The 26,296-nt window shown below is 39.5% G+C and overlaps 2 protein-coding genes across 2 annotated transcripts in view; both read left to right on the top strand.

Annotated features, from left to right (window-relative positions):
* The first annotated feature begins 66 nt into the window (after positions 1–66).
* Positions 67–2,783, top strand: otud1 (OTU deubiquitinase 1). The gene has a single exon (XM_004081106.4). The coding sequence runs from the start codon at positions 358–360 to the stop codon at positions 1,630–1,632; it is 1,275 nt and encodes a 424-aa protein (XP_004081154.1). The 5' UTR covers positions 67–357; the 3' UTR covers positions 1,633–2,783.
* A 711-nt stretch (positions 2,784–3,494) lies between these two features.
* The window catches only part of kiaa1217 (KIAA1217 ortholog), a 115,315-nt gene continuing 92,513 nt past the window's right edge, over positions 3,495–26,296 (top strand). The window contains exon 1 of the mRNA XM_023949985.1: positions 3,495–3,758. Coding sequence (XP_023805753.1) covers positions 3,689–3,758 — 70 coding nt within the window. The 5' untranslated portion in view covers positions 3,495–3,688. The remainder of the gene's footprint in view (positions 3,759–26,296) is intronic.

Genomic DNA, 26,296 nt, shown 5'->3' with positions numbered 1-26,296 from the left:
AAATAAAATTAAAACATCCAAAAAACATTAAACGACGATGAGGGGTTTTATTTTGAAGTTTCCCAAACGGAACTGGTATTTTGTCCTCCGGGATTTGACGGGCTTTTACACTGAAGGGGTTTGGTTACAAACAGTGAAGCCTAAAATTAGGGAGGCACCCCAACAGCAGATGACGCCACACAGCTAAAGTGGACCTTGTCGTCGTCGTTGCGTGTCCCCGATAACAGGACTCGGGGCCATGGAAACGTTCCCCGCGAGTTTCCCGCTGTTGATGACTCCGGGGGTATTTTTAGCGCTCGTTGTCATCTTTTCGTAACTGCCCCGGCGGCGGTGTTCAGTATAAAGGACCGTTGGAAAATGCAGCTGTACAACAGCGCGCTCACACACTACCCGAAGTCGTCGCGGAAAGTTACAATAACTCTGTCTGCAGCCCCCGAGCGCCTGAACGGGACGCCGCGAACTTCCTCCGAGGTCGACTTTGCCCAACTTGACACAACTTCGTCAACTCACGCCGCTCCGCCCGCGGAGACTTCTGGAAACATGCCCGCCTTTTCGTGCTACGAGGCTGCTTCTACCAGGAGGCCGCTTTACTTCACCTCCACCGCCGAGATATTAATCCGCCGACCCGACGGAGTGCAAAGGCCGGTTCCCATTCACATCATCCGACAGCCCAAACCCCCCTCAGGCCGCCCCCACAAGCCCTGCAGTGACCCCGACCAGGAGACCATGGTGGACTGGACAAACCATCAGACTGAGGAGGCAGGCTGCACAGAACTGCCAGGAGGATCTGCTTTTAAGAGGAAGAAAACCACTCAATCCACAGTGGAATGTAAGGAGGAGGATTCTGGACCTTATAGGAGCAACGGATGGGCGTCATTCCATGAAGAGGAACTGGCCCCCTCAATGGTTGCCATGACGAAGAACTTCAGAACAGAGGATCTATTTGACATGAACAGTATGGAAAGTACACCACCATCAGGGCAGAACCAGACTCTGAAGCTCAGTGTCCTGCAGGAGTCGCCTCCGCAGGGGTCCCAGCAGAGAGACCACAAAGTCAGCCGGTACCTGGCTGAGGTGGAGAAGCAGAACAAGTACCTCCAGGAGAGGAACCAATACAGGTACCACATCATTCCAGATGGCAACTGCCTGTACAGAGCTGTGTGCAAAGCCACGTACGGGGACCAGACCAGGCACGGCGAGCTGCGGGAGCAGACGGTGCACCACATCGCCGACCACCTGGACGAGTTCAACCCCATCATCGAAGGCGACGTGGGAGAGTTCCTGATCAATGCGGCGCAGGACGGAGCCTGGGCCGGCTACCCGGAGCTCCTCGCCATGAGCCAGATGCTGAACGTCAACATCCACCTCACGACGGGCGGCAGCTCAGAGAGTCCCACCGTCTCCACCATGGTGCACTACCTCGGCGAGGAGGACGCCTCCAAACCAGCCATCTGGTTAAGCTGGCTCAGCAACGGCCACTACGATGTGGTCCTGGGCCGATGTCTTCCCAACCCAGAGTACGAAGACTGGTGCCGGCGCTCACAGATGCAGCGGAAACGAGACGAGGAGCTGGCAAAGTCCATGGCGGCCTCACTATCGAAGATGTACATAGAGCAGAATGGCTGCGTGTGAGGCCACAGTCTGTTCCTGATGGATGCTGTGGACTCTGCTTGGTTGCTTTAAATTATTATTCTTTTGTAAGTTTTCTAAGTTTGTCAGAAAAAAAGTGCAGTGCACATCGCAGACCATCTTTATTAGCACTTGTCAACTATTTTTCCATTTCTTTGTGTTTGTCTTTTTCCAAGTGGCACATAGCTGTATTATAGCTGCTCTCTTTTGCACAAAAGTCCTGTCAGACTCGTTTGGGAGAGTTGTATTTTGTGCTGCTTTCTTGTCATTTATTCCAAATGTTTGGATTGTTTTCTTTTTATTTTAAATGAAGTTTGTTGGGGAAAAAAACATGTTTTTATTTTATAAGATTGTTTTAACAGTTTTATTTGATTGTTTCCATAAAACTGTCATTCAGCATCGATGATCATGTCTTTTTAGTCGCACAACACTAATCTTATACAAACCCTCCCTTTAAAGTGCAGCATGGTGGGAAGAGATAAGAGATGCACGCTGCACTCTGATGCTTTGAAAGGTTAAAAGTTATGTTCTAGCTTGATTAGCTGGTGTCTTTTCTCAACTTGTGTAACATAGTTTCTTCAGAGCGGCAGGAGTTCAATAGAAATCTGCCTCTGAGTTGTGTGGCAGCATTTCCCATCATCCCTTTGTTTACACGCTCTCACAATAGCTTACAGTCCCAACCTATTATTTACCGATGCAACAAAAATGGCGAGCAATACTGGAGCTATCCGGCCTTACAGTTTGAGCCATATGCCTGCTCAGATGAAGAAAATGAAGACATACGTGGATCTCCTAATCTGCAAGTGAATCCATCAGATTGGACAACATATTTTCTACATCACAAACACGCTCTCTTTATAACAGAATTCTTTGTGTGTTCCTGATTTACAACAATAAAGAATAAAATTTATTCTAAAGAATAAAGAAATACTCAGAAATACCCATTTTAACTAAGTTTTTCTTTACAAATGTGCTCCCATCATCAAAAAAGGGCAAAAGAACATGTTAAAAAAACTGTTTTAATCAGAGTAGGTCTTTAAAATGGGAAAAAAAGTTTTAAAGACAAAATTTTCTGCAGAGTATTCAGTTACACTGTCACCCTGTTTATCCATGTTTTCCTAGATTCTTTGTTGCATTAAAGTAATGTACCATTCATTCAAAATGTGTTTTGTTTCCCTGTGGCAGATGACAACCTCACCGTGTTCCCATTCCATCCACTAGATGGCAGTGTAGGCTCCTCACATCTCACCACACAGATGTTTTTTATTTGATACAAATTAGGACGGAAATTAAAGGACTTCAAACTATAGGGATTAGAAAAATGCTAGACATCGTTACTTGGCGTTGAAAGAAGCCAAATAGATGATAAACACTTTTTCCTCTTGCAAAAATACTGAAACTAATCAAATGTGCAGCTCAAAGAACTAAATAAAGGACAACACGCGCACAAAAGATTACCAGTCTAAAAATAAAAAGAACCTCAATACAAATACAATTTAGTTTAAGAAAAAAAAACAGAGAACTAACTAAATGCAACCAACATGTTAAACCAAAAATAATTAAAGAGTTTGAGAACATTTTACAGGTAAAACAATATGTAATAAAACAATAAAAGTGCGCCAAAAGGCACGTGCAAGTGAACCAAGTGCCAATAGAACGGTATAAATAAATAAATACAATCATAAAAGATACGTTTTCTCTTCATCTCTGAACAGCGATGACGTCACTCTGCGGGCACTAATGCGGGGCAGAAAAGTTTTCATGTTTGTTGATGCGGGAAAGGAATAGTGGACGCCCCCTCTTCCCCAGCTCGATTCAGACCCGTTCAGAGCAGGGAGAAGAAGGCGTGCAGGTACAGCGGACCGTCACCGAGCGCACAGCTGGCACGCGCATCGGCGCGCGCGGACAGCCTTTCTTTATAAAAATATAAATCCACGGGTGCGCGCCGTTACGCATCTGAGCGGGGATCCCACGCGCAAAACGCAGCGGCACCTGAACGCATCCTCAAAAAGTTCTCGCATACTTGAAGAGGCTTTGACCTGCGGGGGGAAGAGCGGACATGTCGGGGCACCGGGTGCAGTTTGCGGACCTTCCTCCGACTGAGCACAAAGGGAGTCCAAAATTTCACAGTAAGAGATCATTTCTTTGGCTGCTTAATTTGGTTCAGATGATGAACTCTACGCGGATGAATAAGGGAAAATTCTCCCTTCTCAGGCCAGGGAAGGGAAACTTTTAAGAGCTTTATTTAGACTACAAGTCATTTTTAAACTCTACTTTAGCCTTAATTTGAAAAAAACGCAATTGATGCGTAATTTTAAAACTAGAGTTGAATTTTTATCTTATTTTCTGTCTAAAATGTTAGAAATAATACAGAATATTTTTCCCCATTACATGGCTCCTCTTAGCAGAGTATTTTTCTTTCTATGCGTGACTGTGCTGAGTCTCACCTCTGATCTCCTCCACTTGGAGATCAGTGCTGTGATGCCATTTGCCCCACTGTTATTATCTGAAGTGGCAGTTGCCCTTTTCACACTGCTGCTAACTTTCTTTTCTTTTGGCTCCTTAAGTGAGAGAAGCAGCTTCCTTTGAGCTCACCTTAAAGGGACTTTTTCCATTTCCTGCTTCTGTGTTTTTGGATCAATAAAATACAAAGATAAAGCATGTGGTTGTGTTGGCCCTGGAGGTGTGATCGTATCCGACTGGGCTGCTGTGTCTTCATTACAGCTCAAGAAAAATCCAAACTTATCTCCATGATGACAGGTTCGATTGGCAGAGCATGTAAATGAGGGCATGGTGGATAATTGCTAATTTGCTGCAAAGCCCTTTGGAAGCCCATCTTTACCTCCCTCCGGCTTCATGAAGTTCGTGGCTGAAGCCTTTCTGTTCGGTTGCAGGTTTTTTTTTTTGTGTGTGCAGTTTGGACAGTAACATGTGTGCAGACTGCAGGGGCAGAAGTGCTGATGGCAGTTGGAGCTCAGATTGTATGCAGGGAGTGTGGGGATGATGTGTAGAAGGGCACAACAGCAGCTTCAGCAGCAGCGAGCCACACATTCTGACTCAGCTAATCTGTTTTTCCTGCTGCATAGAAGCAAGCGACAGGGGTCAAGTTTCAGTCTTTTCCCTCTCGATCTTTGTGATGCACAAACCTGAGCAACATACTATTGCATTGTAGACTTGGAAGATGTTGCCAAAAAACACATTTTTTTCACTTGTTGTGAAATTGCAGATAAAAAAGCACCTCTGGCATGAAAGTAGGGCTGGGGTCTAACCACACTTCCTTCATTTACGCTGTGGCTGATAGTGATCTTTGTGCCACACTAAGGCAAGTCTGCAATGAGTAAGCTTGCCAAATCTTTGATTAAATCTGTACATTGATTAAAAATGTACGTTTAAGATTTACCCAAGATTGCAATTGAAGGCCAACATAATCTGTCCAACCTTGTTTGAACGGGCTAGGATTGTTTTTTGTATTTTATCGTTTTAAGCGAACCAAAAGGTTTAAAAAACAACCTTACCTGGCGCCAAACCCTGACGGGAATAATTTAAAAATTGTAAAGCAAAAACTAGCTACATTTGTTTGTCCTGTGACATACATGTTAATTAGCTTCTATACTAGACCACATTTCCTAACAAGAAATTTTCCAAATTTTTTTGGTGTTATTTTATGTATTTAATTTATATAACTGTTTCATATTTCGGTGGTGCTACTTCTTTTTACTTTCTTTTGGTTCAGTTTTACACATTGGTGTCCACCTGAAAATGACTCAATTATCTTGATTTTAAAGATCCACTAAAGGAAAATTGTGTTTTTTTTAATTTTAAACATGTTCTTTTGGCATTTTTTTTTTCAGATTTAGCACAGACAAATTACGCTTAAAATTGCATTTCTAGGTTTTTATTTATTCAAATTTTTGTGAATCTGCAGCAGATGAAAATATGCTGTTTGAAAAAGCTTGTAGTTGTCATTTAAAAGATATGCTGGGTTTGCTTGTAGACGACTAGATCCATCCACGTCTTGGTTTTCCTTGTCTGACATGGAAGCTGGATCTAAACTGTACCTTTGGATAGCTCCAATGTTGCAATTTTGCTTTTTTGCACTGGTACTGTTAGGTTGTGGGTGTGAGAGACTGTAAGCTAGCGGGAAAATGTGTAAACAGATGGATGATGGTAAATGAGGATGAGCTAACTCTGCCCCAACAGTTCTGCCTGTAACTGAGAGGTGAATTTCTAAAAAACTACTGCAAAAATGATGTACTAGAGGACACTGACTTTTTGATTGGGGTTAAAAATGACATAATCATAGTTAAAAGACAGAATCTCCACACTTCAGTTTAAGATTCAAGACTAATGGGAATGCTTTTAGAATAGCCCAAAAGATGATGGGAGTGGAACTTTAAGCAGATGAAGGTTCACTTGTTTGTGAGGCTTCGTGCTTGTTACACAAAGTGGACCATCTGAGAAAAGGAACTCTAGTTCTTCTTCTTCTAGGTGCCTTCAGAAAAACCCTGTTCGCTTTCACATAGGACTTTTGACAGTGAGGATACCAACTTGTAAAATCTCAATCAGTCACAATTGTCTGCTTGGGAATGGTATCTTTTAAAAGAAACCTTCAGCAGTAAGAAAAAAGCACATCCAATAAGAAAATACTTCTTGTTGATTGAGCAGTACTGACAATGATAATCCACAATCCATTGATCAAATATATCGAAACACCCTTGAGACTTTTTCAAACATTTATATTCATTTGGACTTCCTTGTTTTTATGTTGTGGGCTTTGTGGGATTTTTTTTCTTCCTCTTAATGTTTGTCACTTTTTCTCTTCATTTCCTCTCTAGTTTGCTGAAAAGTTCATCTAAAATGTAGCAAACCACAGCAGGATTCACCTGTAGGCAAATCCAGCCTATTTTAGTGTAGGTCGACCTTGTTTGACCCACACCAGCGTTTAAATGAGCATTCACACCTACTCAAACACAGCAGATTATCCAGGAAAAAGAACTGATCCAGACCAAACAGCCCTGGTTTCACCCTTTACAAACAAGTCAGTTAAGTGATACCATGTGGTGGAAAAAAATACCACCAGTTTTATGTCCACCAGAGATTTTTGTGTTTGATGCCAATCACAAACGTACGTGGTTGTACTTTTTGTTTGTCTACCTCACCAATTTCACACTTATTGTTCTGACTTACTTTACCGTTCCCCATCATTACAAAAAGAACTACACTCACATTTTCCAAACTAATGTGGTTTTGATGATTCTCTACATAGATTTTGAAGGAGTCATTGCAAATGTTCTTAACTACTCAAAGTTCTTGGTTGGCTGATTGCCTTTATTTTGGCATTATGGCTTATGAAAATGATTATGTTGTCATGATTTATTTGATCAGGATTATCATTTCTCCTTTGTCGAATAGTGATCACGGAGGATTTTCTTCCTAATTTCACCAAAGTTTTGTCTTTCATTGTGTCTTGGCCAGCTGCAGTCTGAGCCATGGTGTCCATCATCTCAAATTACCAATGATATTTACAGATTATGTCAACAGCTTGCAGACAGAGATAAGCAGCCTTATTTGCAGGGTTGTTGTCTCCATACGGGAAAGAAGTCACAGGAGCCTTTTGAGATGCTAATCAGTTAACCTGCTGACAAGTTCCAGAAAAAAGAAAATGTTTTCCTCAACTTTGCTTTTCAATAATTTAATTACTTCCATGCAAGATATGAAAAAATAAGGATTTTTTAATCAATGTGCAATTGATAAACATAGTTGCATGTTATTATATCCTCAGTCTCTGTGCAAATGGGACAAGCTTGCCAGCTGCTGTGCTGTAATCACAAATGCAGATAGAGCTTTTTCACCAGCCGAGGAATGCATTTGGTGGCTGCGCCAGCGTCACTCTGGGGGGATCCTTCCCCTGCTGCTTATGACTCTCTGTGAAAACATGTCAGATTGTCACGAAGGTAAGGATTATCCATATCTCCCATAGATAGTTCAGTCTCTGTCATTAACATCATCTTTTTTTTTGTCAGTTGCTCCTGACTCGAGTGAAGGATGCTAATGTCTGCTTGGCTGATTGAGCGAATCCCTTAGGAAATAGCTTTGCTCTTTATTCTAAACAGCTGTTCTTACAGTGGATTAAAACTAAGTCTCTGAGAGAATAGAGCAAAATATTAATTTTGATATCCTTAAGAGTAATGTGCCATTAGGTATTTTATTTTTCCCTCTTTACATAAGGGAGAAACTTTTACATTTTTGTTACCAACTAACGTATCCATTTTGAAAAAAAAAAAAGGAAAAAAATTAAGATTTTGGAAAAAATAAAAGCCCTAAACTTGATTGGAGCTTTAGATGAGCCTAATATTCAGTGGAATAATTATTCATGATGTATTTCTATCTGATCTCCCACTTTCCCTAATTTTCCCAATTCCTACTGACCTTTTCACGGCTCTTCTGTCATGTTATTTCACTTTACCCACCTCCAGTGTTGCCGTTTTTGGAAAGTGAAAGTGCTCTGCTTTCACTTTTTTTAAATTGACCTATCAGCTGAGGGCAAAAACAAAGAAGGGATCATTGCATAATGCTTCTGACCCGTGACATTTTGGTTTATAGTTGAACACGAGGAAGTATTGTCAGCGTAAAGGTCATTCTTGAGAAATGCAGTTTAGTAGCTCTTAATGTAAAGACCCTGAAAAGGGAAAAAAATAAGGTTACTTTGAAACACAAAGAAGTCGTCAGGTTTAGGCTTCACTTCTGCTTAAGTCAATTCCATCTGTTTTTCTATGGCAGAAACAGATGCCATTAGTGACAATTACAATTACAATGCAAAGAATATGGGTTAAAGTCTCAATCTGAACATCTTTCGGATCTACTTTAAAAGCGTTCCCAGTGGTCTTTTGATTATTATTACGCCGTTTTTAGCAAAAAAAAAAAAACTGTGTTGTTTTCTTGGACATAATTCCTGCAGAGCAGCAGGAGTTCATTAGAAATTTGCCCCTGAGTTGTGAGCGGGACTGTTGGCACAGAGTAAGCCCACCCCCATATCCCATCATCCATCTGCTTACACACTCTCCCGCTAGCTTACAGTCCCTTACAATCCCAATTTAACATCACTGGTGCAACAAAAATGGCAAGTAATACTTAAGCTGTCCAGCCGTACAGTTACAGTCAGGACCATAAATATTTGAACAGAGACACATTCTTTCTAATTTTGTTTCTGTACATTACCAGTGACTTTTAAATAAAACAACTCAGATGCTATTGAAGTGCAGACTTTCAGCTTTTATTCCATGGGTTGAACAAAAAGATTGCATAAAAATGTGAAAAATTAAAGCATTTTTTTAAACACAATCCCTTCATTTCATGGGCTCATAAGTAATTGGACAATTGACTTCCATGCTATTGCATGGGTAGGTGTGGGCAATTCCCTTGTTATGTCATTATGAGTGAAGCAGATAAAAGGCCTGGAGTTGATTAGAGGACTCGTGCTTGCATTTAGAAGATTTTGCTGTGAACAGACAACATGCCGTCAAAGGAGCTCTCCATGCAGGTGAAAGGAGCCATCATTAAGCTGATAAAACAGAAAAAAAAACATGCGAGAAATTGCTACAGTATTAGGAGTGGAAAAATCAACAGTGTGGTACATCCTGAGAAAGAAAGAAAGCACTGGTGAACTCAGCAACCCAAAAGACCTGGACGTCCACGGAAGACAACAGTGGTGGATGATTGCAGAATCATTTCCATGGTGAAGAGGAACCTGTTCACAGCAGCCAACCAAGTGAACAACACTCTCCAGGAGGTTAGGCCTATCAATATCCAAGTCTACCATAAAAAGAAGACTGCATGAAAGTAGATACAAAGGCTACAGTGCAAGATGCAAGCCACTCATAAGCCTCAAGAATAGGAAGGCTAGATTGGACTTTGCTACAAAGCATCTAAAAAAGCCAGCACAGTTCTGGACAGATGAAACCAAAATCCTCCTCTACCAGAATGATGGCAAGAGAAAAGTATGGAGAAGGCATGGAGAAGCTCATGATCCAAAGCACACTACATCATCAGTAAAACACTGTGGAAGCAGTGTGATGGTCTGGGCGTGCATGGCTGCTAGTGGCACTGGGACACTAGTGTTTATTGATAACGTGACACAGGACAGAAGCAGCCCAATGAAATTCCGAGGTGTTCAGAGACATACTGTCTGCACACATCCAGGTAAATGCAGCCAAACTGATTGGGCGGCGTTTCATAACACAGATGGACAACGACCCAAAACATACAGCCAAAGCAACTCAGGAGTTTATTAAAGCAAAGAAGTGGAATATTCTTGAATGGCCAAGTCAGTCACCTGATCTTAACCCAAGTGAGCAGCATTTCACTTGTTGAGGACTAAACTTCAGACAGAAAGGCCAAAAATTTCCTTGGAGTCGGTCTTTAAAGGGGAACTCTACCCACTCCTCAGAATACATGGATTTACTCTGCCTTCTTTTACCGTATATATATTTATGTTCCCAAAATAATCTAAGAAGCATCTAAGGCTTGATCTGAAATCACAAAGATAGAAACATACTACATTGAAACCGTGAGACCAATGGGTGGCTGTGGCTCTCCACACAGTTATGATTCATCCATCACAGGAAGTGCTTTTGAAATATCTGCAGTTCTCCACAAAAGGTGTTACAAGGTTGTCTTCCTTGGAGTTGAGAAACAAGCTATGATTACATCCCCTGCATCTCTTCCACTAATGCTGCGTGAAATGTGACTGTTTAAAAAAAAAATCATTTTCAAAGGAGAATCAGAATCACTTTATTTGCCAAGTACAGCGCATGTACAGGGAATTTGACTTCGGTTACTTGTGCTCTCGTGCAAACTAGCAAGGTAGAAGGATAAATAATAAACGGATAAATAATATAAAAGAAGGTAAGTGTAAGCCCAACTCAAGTAACAGGGAAATAAAACAAGATTCAAACATGGATGAGTTAAAAGTCACAGTCCGTTCTTTCATGTTCAAAGGAGATCATCTCCTAAGGTTGACATCTAATAGATAGGAAACAAGCAGTGAGCAAGGCTGTATGCTAATGCATTGTTTTGTAGTGGTGTCTGTGGTGGCACCGGATCATTGAGTTGGGCTTATGTTTACATCCACATGCCACCCTGACAACAACAAGGCTTTTTTTTCACAAACAGTGATTTTAAAGACTCCAGAAATCAATGCAAAGATCTGGGTCACTGCACTTGGTGTCAGCCTGGACAAACACGTGGAGATGGACATTTCTGTAGAAACACAAAACAGATAGATAGACAGAGTACTTTATTAATCCCCAGGGAACTTTCTAAAAAAAAAAAGTTTGTAAAAAACCCAAAGTGGTAAGAAAATAAACTGCCAGTACCTCCAATTTGATACAGATCAGATATAAATGTTTTTCTAAAACAGAAAACCCAATTTAAGAAAAACACAACTGCAAAACCAGGGATGCATTCAAATGCAACCGAGAACAGTTTTTTTTCCCCACAAGACAAAAAAAAATCACCCTTTTTTTTTTATTATTTTTTATGTTTCAGTTACAAGTTTAGATAATGTTTTTTGTTTTAGCTTTATCTGTTTATTTCTTGGGTTATTTAAAATAAAATGTTTTCATGATTGCTTTAAACCTGAACATCAGTCCTTGTTTAGTGATGTCCAGTTCATCAGGTAAACGGGTACATTTGAGGTTCAAAGCAATCAGAGTAAAGCCTTAGTCACCACTGCCCTTAAGGGTGGATACCAGCTGTCTTTGGGTAAAAAATAGGTACCTATACGGGGCACGTAGGTGACCTGAAGGAAATATCAAAGTCGTAGACCGCTCTGTGAGCCTGTAGAGCAAAAATATTAATGTACATTTATTTCTACAGGGATACTGTGGGCAACAGGTTGTAGTGAACACTTATAACACCCAAGGGTAAATAAGGGTGAAGTGAACCCTGCGGACTGTGCCAGGGACATGTTAGTGCTGCTCAGGTAATAAATGCACACTCCTTATGTGCAGCCTGACTGGTAGAAATGAGGAAATGAAACAAAGAGAGTGTAGTTTGTATGGATGTCCTATGGGGACTTATGTAAACCTTGCGTATCATTCTGTGCGTGCAGCATTTGCCCTCAGTAAGGGGCTAGCACTCACACCTTACAACTGACTAGAGTCAATAGTAAGGTACGACAGCATCACCCGTACATTATAAGTGCCTCTAACTCACATTGTTCTTACAGATACGTCACGATACACTTACCACATGCATGTCAATGGTACGTTCCATATTTATGGCTTCCCTTGAGTTGGGTGTTAGAGCGTCATCTGCAAGCGCTCCTTTTTAAGATGCGGCCGCTCCTCTACGACCCTCTACGGGCCCGGACAACCCAAAAACCTGCAGGATGTGACTAAGGCTTAAAGTGCATCAGCAGATATTGCCCCAGAGCCAAAGCAATGTGTGTGAACACAGCTCTACCCTGCAGCATCTCTTCACCTCAGTCATCCCATGATGCTTCAGTTGCTTTTTCGTCTTCTTTGTAAAAAAAACTGTACAGACCTTAGTTAAATTTTGGACTTCATCGCGCAGTTCGTGCAAATCAGGGAACACATTTCAAGACATCTGATGACAACAGGAGGCAAAGGCTTGACAAACACACGTCTGAACAGATTTTCCGAGTCAAACTCTGTTTTTGATAAGACGCTCCTGTTCACATATCAATTACATGGCTTGGCTATAAAAAAGCCACCCGACACCACTCATTCGAAATTCCAAACATTTTGTTTCTGCATTTAATTTGATAACTGAGCAGTAGAGAGAGGGGGGGGGGGTCTACTTGCAGTCAATAACCGCAGGGCGCTCCTGTCAGTGTGATGAATGGAAGGTTTAGAGTGAGGATATAAGTGGGTGTGTGTGGAATGGGACAGGACGCCACTGATTGGGTGCGGTCAGAATGGGAGACGGTGGGAGGAAAACATGCGTTCAGAAAAATGCTGAGAAAAACTTCCGCGTGTATACATGAACAACACCCTGACTTGCAGAAGTTCCCTCATCAGCAAGTTTATTCACGTTCCTTATATTAAAAAAATTAATTAAAAAAAATTGCTGTGTTGCTAACCCAAAAGTTCCTCTTCCTGTCAATTCTATGGTCAATTTGGGCTAATCCATTTTTTTCAGATTTTTTTTTAAAATTAAACTATTTTGATTTGTTTTAACCCACATTTAAACAAATTTTATTGAAATTTTAAGAGCTATTTAATTTTTTGTCCTAAAGATTTCTTTTCTTTCTTTCGTCAAACTGTAATGAAGAGGGAAGGAATTCTGTCCACGGAGTTTGACCATCCTGACAAATCTGGACTTATGATCCAATTCCTCACCTCCTCCCCCCCTTGACACACCTTTAACTCTAGATCAGAGCTGCCACAGGTGCTCTGGCAGAAGAAACAAATAAATATGATGAACAGCCTTCCTGTCGGTGCATGTGAAGCTGAACTCTGCAGCGATGCAGACCCGGCTGTCAGGAGATGCAGCAGAGGCCAGCAGTTGTGTAAGAGATTTAATGCGTGTGGGGCTGGGCGTCTAAAGAGGGGAGGGCTGCAATCAGCAGACCTTTTGGCAAGGCTCACCAGGAGTTTTTGTGTTTGTTGGTTTTGCTTCCAAAGTCTGCAGCACATGATCATACAAAAGGAATTCCTTTTAAAATATGAGTTTAAAAATAATAGTTTTTTTTTTTTTGTCGTTTTGTTATTTCCTTCAGAACATTGCATTTCTTGGAACTCTGCCTCTGTTTTCAAGAGCCTTGTTATCTTTCATTGAGAAATACATCTTACAAATCATCCCTTTATATACTTTTTGGCAATTGTAGCAGCTATCCAGTCAGCTTGTAACCACTAGATGAACACCAATTTTGATTTATTTATTTATTTTACAATACTGACCCTTGGGGATGTACTTGTTTGTGTCTGTCAACGAAACGGTGTCTGTTCTCTGAGTCAGTCCAGCTGCAGCCTTTGGACCTTTGGGATGGAATGTGTAATTATCCTTTCCAGTGTGACACAGAGTCATGTCAGGAGTCTTGTGTATGTGGTAATCGGTTTCTCCCCTTCTGCTATTTGCTTTCATGAATAATAGGACGATTTAAAAGAAAAGCTTTGTTTATTAATAAGTAAAAGCCCGCACTCTGTTCCCAAAGATAAAGAAAATGTGGAAGCACCAAATATTGCAATAAGAGACTGCATATATTAAATGACTCATGTTTTTTAAAATCCGACTTAACATTAAAATTTAAACTTATGTTCTGCTTCCTAATTTTTTTAAATGTTTATTGCTTTATTTAAAAAAAAACTTTCACTTTACTTTGTCCTCTCTCCATCGTCCAGTTGGGCTTAATAGACTCCAGTTATGAAAGCCAGCCCTGTTTATATTTCTTTTTCCCTCTATCAGAACCCCATAAGTGATCAGATTATCTAGCCAGTGTAGCATTCACATTTAAGACATTATCTTTTTTAAGAACTTGTGTCCTTCTGACTACCAGAGCAAAGCAAATTTGTCCAGTCAAAATGTTTTAAATCCATCAAAAACTACAAGTCCCAGAGCCCCACCCTTTTGAATTTCACATAGATAAAAAGCCCCAAATGTCCTCTGTGATACCAAAAGGACTTAAGTCAGTAGTATGCAGTGGCTGAGAGATATTCTGGTTTAGAAATGTACTCCACAGAGGACATGTTTGTAGTGCTGGTAGTCAGCAAGACGACTTGCTCAAGTTGAACTGTGTATTCAACAATTTCTGGGGGTATTCGTATTTGCATTTGCATCAGATATGTATTTTTATATTTTTTATTTTTTATTATTTGTTACAACACAGTCAGATTCCATGAATGGTATTAAATGGGATGTGCGATGGCGAAACTTTGTTCTGACACAGTTCCCAAGTCAAACAATGTCTTGTGGTTTCATGAGAGGAGTAGTGTTGTCAAAAGCAGAAAAGGTCAGTCTACTGCTTTTGTACAGTTTGATTGTTTTGAAGAGAAGCTGGTGAATGCAGCAGGGGGTCATATGAAACCTCCTCCAAAAATGACAGTACTAATAAAACATCCAATCATTTTAGGAGACAAATTGCCCAGATATTGCCTGCTCAGGTAAATGTCTATGTTGCATTTTGGCTCTGTTGTGGTTACTGTTGCTTCACACAGTGGTTATAACAAGTGATGTCAGCAGCAGCAGAAGAAACACTCTGCTCCGCGTCTTGGATTGCGTTCATGCGGGTGAGGCGTGTCTAACAGACTAGGAACCAGCCTTTACAAGTTCCATGGCCTCATTTGCCATTTTGATTAAGTGCTTTTAGTAAATTTAGTTCAACAAAAATACAATAGATTGTGAATAGAGTTGTTGCCACATTCCATGTCATCATCTGCATCTGTGCTGTTCAGAAAAATCTCACAAAAACATAAATAGGAAAATTCCTGTTACTAAAACAATTAAAAGCTCCAAAAATGATCTTAACTTTGATCTTTTTTTGGCAAAGTTGACAAATGATGGGACCCTTTCTTGCAGCCGGAAGCAGAACATATTTATACTTGATATGCAATTTGCCAATCCAGTCTCAAAATGTTTTTTAAATTGTTTGGCTGCCATGTATTTTTAAAATTAAGTTGCCTTGTAATTATGTGCAGTTAATTTCAGTTTAGTGCACTTTCTGGATTCCGTCTTTTGGCTTCTTCCCGTTCAGGGAAATGCCGTCGTAATGAGCTTTGAGAGTGCATCTTCTGCAGAAATTTAGTTATTGTAAAGTCACGCCTTTTTATTAGATGTAGAATAAAACAACTGTACACCATGGTTAACTGGTGGGAAAAGATTAAAAATATGATGTAAAAATACACAAAGTTAATGGAAAAATGAGTTAACCGGCTAGAAAAAGTGAATTAATCTAATTGCATTTGATTTTCTACCGTGTCACAGTAGTTTTGTATTAGAGCAATAAGTTTACTACTTATAATGGAATTTGGAGGTTTGTAGGTATTTTTTTTATTTTTTTTTTTTTAGGAAATATTTACACGCAGATGTTTCTTTACTTACCTGCAGATGCTCATTTTCATTTTCTTGTACATTTTTTTTTTTGCCATCAGAGGCTTTTTAACTGTGGAGTTACAAGGTGACAAAAAGCAGGCATCAACTTTCCTTTGACCTTCAGGACCTTCAAGTCCCCCAACCCCTGAGTCACCCGAGCCCCCTGCTCCTGCCGCCGAACTTGACACTGAGTGGCGCCCATTTTAATATCATAAGGGATCCTCTCTGATGGAGGTTTGGGGTTAGTCTTTGATCTTCCTTGCGCTTGGTAATGAGGATCAGACTTTGGAGGTTTTGGCCAAAGCCGTCCCACCCCTCCCTGTTCCACTTAGAGCAGTGGGGCAGCAGATATTTAAGAGCAAGCTCGACCTCCAGAGAGGCTTTATTTTTCTTTCTTCCCTTCTCTGTCTCCTTCCATCTACACATTCACTTTGCTCTCTCTGTCCTATCTCCTCGCCTTTCTTTAATCAGTTCCTCAGCACCAAGATTGCTTCAGAATCCTAGACCGGTTTCATCATTTCATTAAGGATGCCTCGGTGCAGATGAACCGGACTTCTGAGACCCGATAAGCACCTTTGGAGGAGCTGGTGTTGCAGCACAGGCTGCGACCAGGCTCGGTATCATCTGGAAGGCAACATGAAAACATGTGTGTACACAAACCGACGGTGAGGCAAAGGGTCAGAGCAGAAACCAGACGGCCGCTGACTGATTGACCTTTGACCCGAGCTTTAAAAATAAAGTCCGATCAAAACCATGTGTGTGCCAGAGCTTAAACCACACTTCCCTTAAAGGTAAAGGCGCCTTCCTTCTGTGGAACTAAGAGAGCTTTTATTTTGTTAAATTTGGGTGGTGTCTGGAGATTCTTGTCAAGTGGAATCTTGTAAATGTTTAGATCACTGTTGAATGATCACAGAGCTTTTTTTTACCCTCCAGCTTGTAGAAGGATGAGTAGATTGATGTCACATGTTGCAGCATGAAAATAAGCAAATCTTGCATTACATTTAGACCCAGCTTTTGTTCCTGTACCTACGATTTATCACAATTATCTTTGAGGGCTATTTCTGGGCAGGAGAATGGGCAGTTAATTTAGATTATTGCCATATTTGGAGGCAGTAAAGCTCAAAGCCATTATTCCTGTAGGATTTCAACCATTAAGAGGGAGGAAGCTAAAGAGCTTGTATCTTTTCTTTTCATAACAGACGCTTACCACAGGTTTTGATATTTCACATGACTGCCTTTCCTCCCTCATTTATTCGTTATGCCATTAGAGTCATATTACCCAAGATTTTTCTTTTATAGCACCATCCACGTTTTATTTTTAGACCGTCAGTGTTTTCCTCCTCCCTGTTTCTGTCTGTTTCAATTCAGATGCTTATCTTTTATCCCATGTTTGCCAACAAGGAGAGCATGCTGTTGGTTCAGCACATCTGGCTGCTGACTGCGGCTTCGTGTGGTCGTGCGGGAACGCGTACATGTTGACGCGTCTGCCCACATGCATTACGGTGCACTGATGGAGCTTCATATTTATGGAGGAGTCAACAGCAGCCTACGCTGCTAAATTTACTCTAACTTTAATGTCAGATTTTTGAATTTATTTTTGTAGCCTTTTTGCTGTTATTAAAATCAAAATCAAAAATGTGTAAATAATTTGACTACAATGAGACACATTAGTGTCTTGCTAAAATATTTTTACATATTCTACAGGTTCAGATACAAACAGGAAAGATAGAAAAACATACATTTGTCAGTTTAGATTTTTTTTTTTAACCACAGATTTGGTTAATCCACACACTGGTGCACCTAACTACGACTCTTCCACTTCCATGCTTCACTGTAGTGACAATGCATTAACTTTGATAGTTTTATTTCAGCATTTCAGTTGCATCTCAAACATGTCAGATTATTTTGAAAAGAAAAATGACCTTGGGTGAACCTAACTAGATAATCTAACCCAATATTTAACCAGTTTTTTCACATTCTCCTACAATCTGATACTTTTGGTTATAAGCAAACAGTTTTTCATGGGCTCATCAGATCCACTCACATAACTTTCTATATTTTCTTCAGACCAGGTAAGGCATATAATCATCTTTTAAGAAAGATTTTTTAAAATTGCTTAAATTGTATGGCTTCAATCTTTCCTTACAAATTCAGTATTGATAAATCAAATCCTTAAATGTACAAGTTTCTACATGTTTCTCCAATAGTTTTTTATGTCGGAATTAATATTTTGGTTTAAAAATTTAAGTTTTGTTCGGTTTGTAATCATGGTAATCTGTCAAATTTTTTCATAAATAAAAAAAAATCACTTTAGAATAGAAATGTAAAAAATGAAAATATTTGATCAAATTGAATAAAACCACGAACCTGTGAGTCACAATAAAGCCAATTCAGTTTTTTTGTAGTGCTATCCACCTATCCTGATTAATACAGATCCAAGACCAAATTTGTTGAAAAGTAGGCCGTTCAATGCAAAATTATATTGATACATGTTAGAACATTCAAAGTAAGCTTAGTTAAAGTTGGCTTCTAGCTAAAAAACTCCCGATTCTTCTTAAACTTATGAGTAATGTGGCATCATACAGTCACTTGAAGTTAGGGAATGGAGTAATGCATCCTGTAATATTGCATAAGGTGGTATTCCCTTGTTTTTTATGGAAGCGGTTCTGTAGTATAATTAAAAATAAAAGTCAAAACCAGAAATGCTCAAAATTAAAATGAAAAAGCAATCCACCAAAATGCTTTTTCATTTTCTTCTTCAACACCGCTTATTCTGTCACTTGATTAAAATGATAATGAAAATGGTATTTGACATTTCATTTTCAAAAGGTTCTCTGGTAAATATGTAGCAAAATTCATTTAGAAATGTCTAATTTTAACAATTAAAATGGATTAACAGAAATGCTTTTTCATTTTCAAAATGTAGCTGCATCAAATGACTCAAAATTAATATGAAAAATCAATCCACCAAAATGCTTTTTTTTTTTCTACTTCAACACCCCTTATTCGGTGTCATAATTAAAATGAAAATGCAAAGATGGGATTGCATTTTCATTTTCACATCCACCCTGCGAAAACTGTCGCATAATTCAATCCGAGTTGGCTTTCCAGAGGGGAGGCAGGGCGAGGACGTCGGTGCTATCTCCGTGTGTCCGGCTGCTAAGAGACACAGACATGCTAGGAACATTGGAGCTTTTGCGTTAGCGGCAGAGGAGAGGGCTTTGTGATGGTTGTGAACTTCTGATGATTGTACACAGCTTCTCAGGACTACGTAGCAGCATTTCCACCTTCCGCGTTCCTCCTTCGGACGCACCGCGGTTCGTCGAAACTTTCCCCGGGACTAGCTTTGTCTTCGGACTGGCAGCCGGATCGCCGAAGGCGGAAGTGCTGCTACGCAGATCTGAAAAACTCTAAATCATCACATGAATATGTGTTTCCAGTGGTGTCCAGACAGAATTCAGGCTTCCATGGTTGCATTAATTTCTGATAATGCACACTTTGAAGGCCATTATCCCGCTTACACCATGGTCACTTACAAAATAAATACTCAGCTTTTAGTCCTTTATTCTTGTTATTTGTTCGGTTTAGATCGCTTTTTTCACAAAAAGCGGACTCTTTGTTTCGTGATGCTGTGCATTGTCAGCTCAAAGCACATTACAATGCTTTGACTTCAGCGGCAAAGGAAATTCATGATGGGTTAAATAAAGCATTAGCTCAGAAAGAAAGTTCACCTCTTACCACTTGTTTTTGTCCAGATGATGAAGCAAAAGTTTGTTTTAAAGAAGCCAGCGTAGTGATATAAAACATTTCAGCTATGTGACCAGAGCTTCTTTTTTAGGTGTGCATTATCACTGTAGATTATCATTTTTTAATCCACACCCAGCAGCCAATCAGAATCGAGTATTCACCCGGACCATGGTATCAGTCCAATAAAATGCTAACAGTTTTTTAAATCTTTTTTTTCTTCGACTTTACAATTTGCTTTATTATTTTATCTTTAAAACTATTTTTGTGGCAATGCTTGCATCTTTTTAGTACAACCCCAGCTTCTTTTTCTTACAGATACATTTTAAAATGATGTCACTATAAACCTGTTACTGTACAAAAAAGTACATTCCGAGTGGTAACTTTTGTCATCCTTTTGCTGCAAACAACACAAAAATTGAGATCAAACAGTTTTTTATATTTTACAACAAAAACCTAACGTGTAGAGACAAACTACAAATTCAAATTACTCCACAAAGAAAGCATAGACAAGGTCAAAGCAATGTGAAAAATGTCTGAAAAATAGGCTAAGCTACTCTCAACTATAAACAAAGTTTCATGGAGATTCCAAGGGGTATTACAATCATATTTCATAACTTTTGTTATGTTTTATTTTAAACCAAAATTGTCAAAGCAAATGACTTTTTTTGCTCAATCAGGACGAAAAGGAAGCATAAAGAAAACTGAGGCGCTTGACTGGACCGACCATCAAATTTTATTAGACACCTTAATTTCTTAACCTCACCATTAAAAAAGAAAAATTGTGATCAGTGTCCACACATTCATGTATTTTATTGCCCGAATAGATTGCTCATTGGCTTTCATTGGTTTTAGTCTGCTCCTTGGTCCAGTGAATAAGCACTGTCTATTCACACTGTTCCTGAACCGCACCCGGGAAACATTTGCAGGCAATATTTTTGTGGGTCAAATTCTGTAAGTCTGGTCCAGATTTCAGACGAGCTTTCACACCTGCTAAATCAAGTGTGCTATGAGAAAAAGGTACTAAAAAGGCCCCTTTTTTTTTAAACCTCCCAAGCAGTCCAATTTGCCCCATGCAACTCATTATTTCTTACTTCCAATGTGATGTAAATACCTGATCAATTTTAGCAGAGGAGCAAAATTTTTGCCTGTTAAAAGTGCAAAATCGCATCGCTCATGATCAGATTTTTTAAAAGCTGCCAAACTGATTTAGTGACTCAAGCCACAAAAAACAGAAACGTCTAACGAAAATCTACTTTTTGGCAGGCATGTTTACTCATGCAGACATGCAGACACACAGATTATTCACAATCCCCCAGAGTGCACTTAAACAAATGGTATTTTCACGTGTGAAAGGTCACAAATGAAAAAACTGTTGGGAGCATAAATTTAGGTCCATGTGTGTCAGTGCTGGCGCACAGGGAAACATCATTTGTGTGAAATATTACTAAATAACTGTTGAGGAGCTGATGCTCAGTCAAACGCTGCATCTATATATTCTGCATATGTCCCCCAGGGTGGAGCTTTTACAGCATTTTGGAGACATTCCTTTGTGTTTTGATAAAACTTTGTGTTGATGAGGTCAGGTCAATGCAAGATTGGAAAAAGAAAGACAAAAAAGCATTATGGGTAAAAAAAACACATGAAAGATTTTTCAGATTATGATTATTTAATGTTGATTATTTAATAATGCATGTGTTTGTGCATATTATATGCTATTTGTATTTCCAATATGTTTCTCAGCGCAAGCTGGGTTATTTCTTTTGTCTGATGGGTTTTTGGACAGCTGGATGATTCTTTCTCATGATGTATGATCCACTAAAAGGCCACTTTTGCAATTTGAGCTGTTTACATGACACTAAGGAAAAGATTCCTCAGGTCCTGGTCCTGAGAATCTTCTTACCTCTTTTTTTGTTGGCTATGTCCGAATTCACTCCCTCAAACTCCAGTGCCAGAGGAATTTTCCAGGAGTCACTGCAAACAATCTGTGTTCATCGATGCTCACTAAATTGATGAATATAGATTACATTGCTTTTGAGCAATTTGTCATTTGTAAAAAATGTGTTTCACTTTATTTTTTTTCATCATCAGAATACAGTAGATTCACAAAAGTTCTTCATCAAATGTTGATATTTATTGGGTTTTTACTTCAGCTAATGGGTGATGTCATATTTAGTGTTTAAAACAAAAAGTAGGAAGCATGTGATAGATAGATAGTCCCCCTAGATAGTCTTTTAGGAGTTGAAGTCCCCATTCCAATTATCTTCAGATTTATTGTAAAAGCATTCCCAGTGGTCTTTTAATTAGGATTATGCCATTTTTAGCTCAAATAAAAAAAACGGTCATTTTCTAAGTTATAGTTTCTGCAGAGCAGCAGTACTTAATCAAAAACTCACCTCTGAGTTGTTGTTGGTGGTACTGTTGGTGAGGAGTAAGCCCACCCCTGCTTCGCGACATCCTTCTGTTTACACTCTCACCCACTAATTTACGACCCCTCAAATCCACAACCTAACATTACCGGTGCAACAAAAATGGCGAGCAATATCGGAGCTATTCAACCATACAGTTTAGAGCCAGATTCCAGCTCAGATGAGGAAAATAAAGACGTATGTGGATCTATTTGTCTGCAAGTGGATGCATCAGAATGGAGCGGAGCAGGGAGTTTGTGGCCTGCCGATTGGAGCACTTGTGTCACTTCTAAGAGCTTTTTCCATCAGCATTTATTTCGTCTGCTTCTGATTTACAACAATTTCAATAAAGAGAGAAAAACTCAGAAATGAAATTTAAGCGTAATTTTCCTCCATCATCAGAAAAAAGCCACAAGAACATGTAAAAAACACCAAAATTATTCCTGGGTCTTTAAGGAATAGTGTAAAAATTCAGACTTGGCGTTTGTTTTCTGTTACCAAATTTTTCTTTTTACAAACTCCTTTTTGTCCTATGACTGTTTAGTATTTGTCATAAGAAATGCAGCACCTTACTCCCTGATGGCCTTTTGTCTATTTTGTTTCTGTTCAGCCATTGAACCAAAAATCAATAAGCAACAACAGCAACAAAAGACACAGACTTCTTTTTTGTTTGAAAATGCAGCACATTTCCTTTTTCCCACTTCAGGCAGAAGCATTCATTGTCCCTCCAACAGCAGACCTAACAGTTATCTAGATACGGAGCTAAACTCTCCTAAAATGTTAAGACGCAACGGCTGTAAGATTAATGCAGAGCTTCTGCTTCAGACCTTCAGAAGATTTCCAAACTTTGCATGTTTTCTAGCAAATCAGTGCTCAAATGTCATGCCCTTTCAGGCTGAGAATGACTCAGTTGACCACAGGGGGGCCCCAGAGACAGAAAAGGAAATCCTCAGATGCAGACATGCATTCTCATTGAAAGCTGGATTACTGACATCATTTTTTTATGGTCTTCTGAGCTGCAGTGCTTCTGGATATGTGCAAGAAGTATCTACTTCTTTTCTTTTATAAAAGCAGTTTGCTCATGGCTGCATCCTATGACAGGATCTCTTAGCAATCAATTGTGAGAGGAATTACTTCTTTTTTTTTATAATCGTCAAAGCATTTTTTACTCTGTCACAAAATAAAACATTGCTCAAATGACATAGACTATCCGTATTATGGGCTGTAATTAGTTAATTAGTCTACAACGAGGGGATTTCACTTCATTGGAACTTAGTTTAACCAGAAGTTAATGGAGAATCTTATCTAACTGGTCTTAACTGAACGATTGCTGATCATTTACAGACTGGATCCAGCAGATAATGAGTGACATGTCTGGTGGCTTTCCCCTCTGAGCAACTGCTTCTTTACTCTAATTGGCTGCAAACTGTAATGGAGTCTTGGCAGGTTCCCCCCCCCCCCCCCCCTCTGAGTCACTTTTCTTCAGGTGGTGGCTGATAAATAACCCCCAACAGAAATTTCTGACCAAAATTTTGCAAAATAAAAGCAAATGTTGATCCTAAGCATTTTCAAAATATTCATGGAAATCACGTCAGCAACAAATGAAATGCATAAAAAAGGCAGCAATTTCATTTGAAGCCCAGCAGATATGGAGGTAAATTTGATGCTCTAAGATTTGGATCTGTGTGCTTTTTCTCACACACATCATTTTTGCAAAGTCACAATTGCAAGATCACATGTTGTATATTAGTCATGTGTTTGCCGTTTTAATTCACACAGATGCTAAATCCCGTCATGTAGGTTAAAAGTAAAACATACCTTCTTTCTTCTTACTGACAAAACAACCAGTTTGAACAACTTGCGCCCAAAAAAAACGTCGACAAATGGAACATGTTTTCCTGCACCTACACAGATTTTCTGTGCACAAGTCACAAGTCCCTGTTGGTGAAAGTATTTTTCTACACCTAAAGTCTCTGCAAGAAATTTTGTGCTGGAAGTCTAAAAAGAGAGAATTCTAACTCTGAAGCGGAACAAGAGAGGAAAAAGGGGGATTTGCAGAGCAGCACGAGCATGAGGTGGGACATTAATATCAAATAATCTAATGTGACCTAAGTGTGTATTGTATGTATTAGTGCAAAATTTACAATCTATGTACATAAGTAATTACAGTTCTTCTTACAGTTTTGTTAATTTTAAAAAAAAATCATTGCTCTTATTTATTCCCATTTGTTTATTATGTCAGTGTGTTCATACTTGTAGTATTGTGTACAATAATGCCTGAAAAAGAAATCAATTCAAACCAAATCACAGTAACCATTCAGAAACCCAAGAGGTTGTACTACTTTACATCTCAAAGTTCCACTCCATACCTATTTCGATTTATTACAAAAGGGTTTCCAGTGTTTTTAAAATTAGGATTATGCCGTTTTTAACCAAAATAAAAAAATCTTTGTTGCATTCTACGACATAGTTTCTCAAAAAAAACAGCAGTTAGTTGATTAAAAATTTGTTGCTGAGAGCTCTTTGTTTATGGAGCTACCTTGTAACTCTTCACTCACCAAATGTAAAATTACAGATGCAACAAAATTAACAAGTAATGCAAGAAACCTGACTTTGTTTCCCAGGGCGTGCAATGACCCATAACAGAGTGGGTCCTCAGGCAAGACCCCTTACACTGTTGCCTATCTGGGTCTCCCTGTGCCTTAAAAAAGGGTTGTGTGTGGAAAGGCATCTGGCGTAAAAACTCCACCAAACTTCCTGTGCGAATCAGTGAAAGTTGGTTCATTGTGGCGACCTCTGATGGGATGTGCCCAAAGGTGCACAGCAACAACAACAATAAAGCTATCTGTCCGTACAGTTTAGAGCCAAATACCTGCACAGATGAGCAAAACAAAGACGTACATGGATCTAGTCGTCTACAAGTGAATGCATTAAAATAGAGCGGAGTAAAGGCCTGTTCACACCGTGACTAAACAAAGGGCACCAATGTGAGTGTGCACACCGACGTGAAAAACGCCACGCGTAAAAGCGTCATTTTTAAAAAAAACGCCACGCGTAAAAGTGTCATTTTTTTAAAAACGCCAAGGGTTCGTTTTTTTGGTTTGACGCGCCGCGTCAAAAACTATACGACCAATGAGAATGGCGCTTTTGCACATGTGTCTGGAGCTTCTGAAGTTACAGTAAAACACAACTTGGGGGCGCTCAAACACAAAACTGTCTTGCTGAGCACACATACGTAACGGCGAAGCAGATATACGCCAAGTGTCTACATTGCCGCGAAGAAATAAGATGAAGAAGATGCACTCACTGACGGACATTCTAAAATATCCCCGAAAACGCTCATGATACATTTTCAGCTCTTGTACCAGTCGATAAAACTCCCCATGTTCTTCTCTTCTCGTAACTATGGGATGTACCCAAAATCGGCGTCTTTTCCAAAAAACATGTTAAAAAACGCTGGTGAATAACGTGCGCCGATATTCGTCCCGGTGTGTACGGCCCTTAAGGATCAGAAATTCACCTCAGAGTTGTGGGTGAGACCATTGGCATGGAGCAACCTCTGTTCCCCTCCCCGTTAGGTCACTGCCATCATGGATCGTTGGTCCATGATGGCCGCAAATGGGGTGTTTTTCTTCCTGCCAGCAGTCATTCCTTGGCTTTCACTTGGTCTTTTCTTACGTCAGTGTTTCTGGTCCTGGTCATTCTAAGGAACTGCACGACTGATGTTGGTGTTAGGGTACATGCAGGTCCCTTGGGGTCTTTAGGTGGGCATCCTCACAAAAAAGTGGTCATAGTTGTTCGTAGTATTGTTCTGATTTTGGCAATTTTATTTTATTGATGTATACCATGGGGAACTATGTAACTTTATCTTTGTTATGATAATTTTATATCATTTTATTTCATGCAATTTCATGTTAACAATGTACTTTTTTATTTTATTTTATGTTATCTACAGTCTCTTGGTGGTTGGCCATGGTCAGCACGGGGCAGAGGATAAAAACTAGCTAAGGCTACAATCCTGTGTATGTACAGAGTTTCTCTATTTTTAGAGCATTCCCCACTGCTTTTTGCATGCATTGTCCCTTTATTAAATAAATAAATACAAATACATATACAATCAATTATTTGTTAAAGAATAAAAGGGTTTTTATTATAATTCTACAATGGAAAAGTTTTCAGTTTCTGTTCTAATACCACTTAACAAGCGACTTTAAGTTTTTAGTTTTTCGGGTGTTTCGGACCATACAAAGACATTTTATATGAACATCAGATTTCTGTCTGCAACAGGTAGATAGAAAAAATGCAACTTAAGCAAGTTTTCTTTTCCTTTTGTTGTGAATTGACAAAGCCTCTTAGATAAGAGGTGAAACGTCTTCTAACTTTAAAAAATAAGTCCAGATGACAGCCCTTAAACCAACTACTATTTGTTGTGATTGGCGTAGTTTTCATCTCAGTGGACTAGG

This window comes from Oryzias latipes, chromosome 20, assembly GCF_002234675.1.
Source record: "Oryzias latipes chromosome 20, ASM223467v1".
NCBI lineage: Eukaryota > Metazoa > Chordata > Actinopteri > Beloniformes > Adrianichthyidae > Oryzias > Oryzias latipes.
The sequence above is the reverse complement of the archived record's forward strand: the minus strand, read 5'-3'. Positions and strand labels throughout refer to the sequence as shown.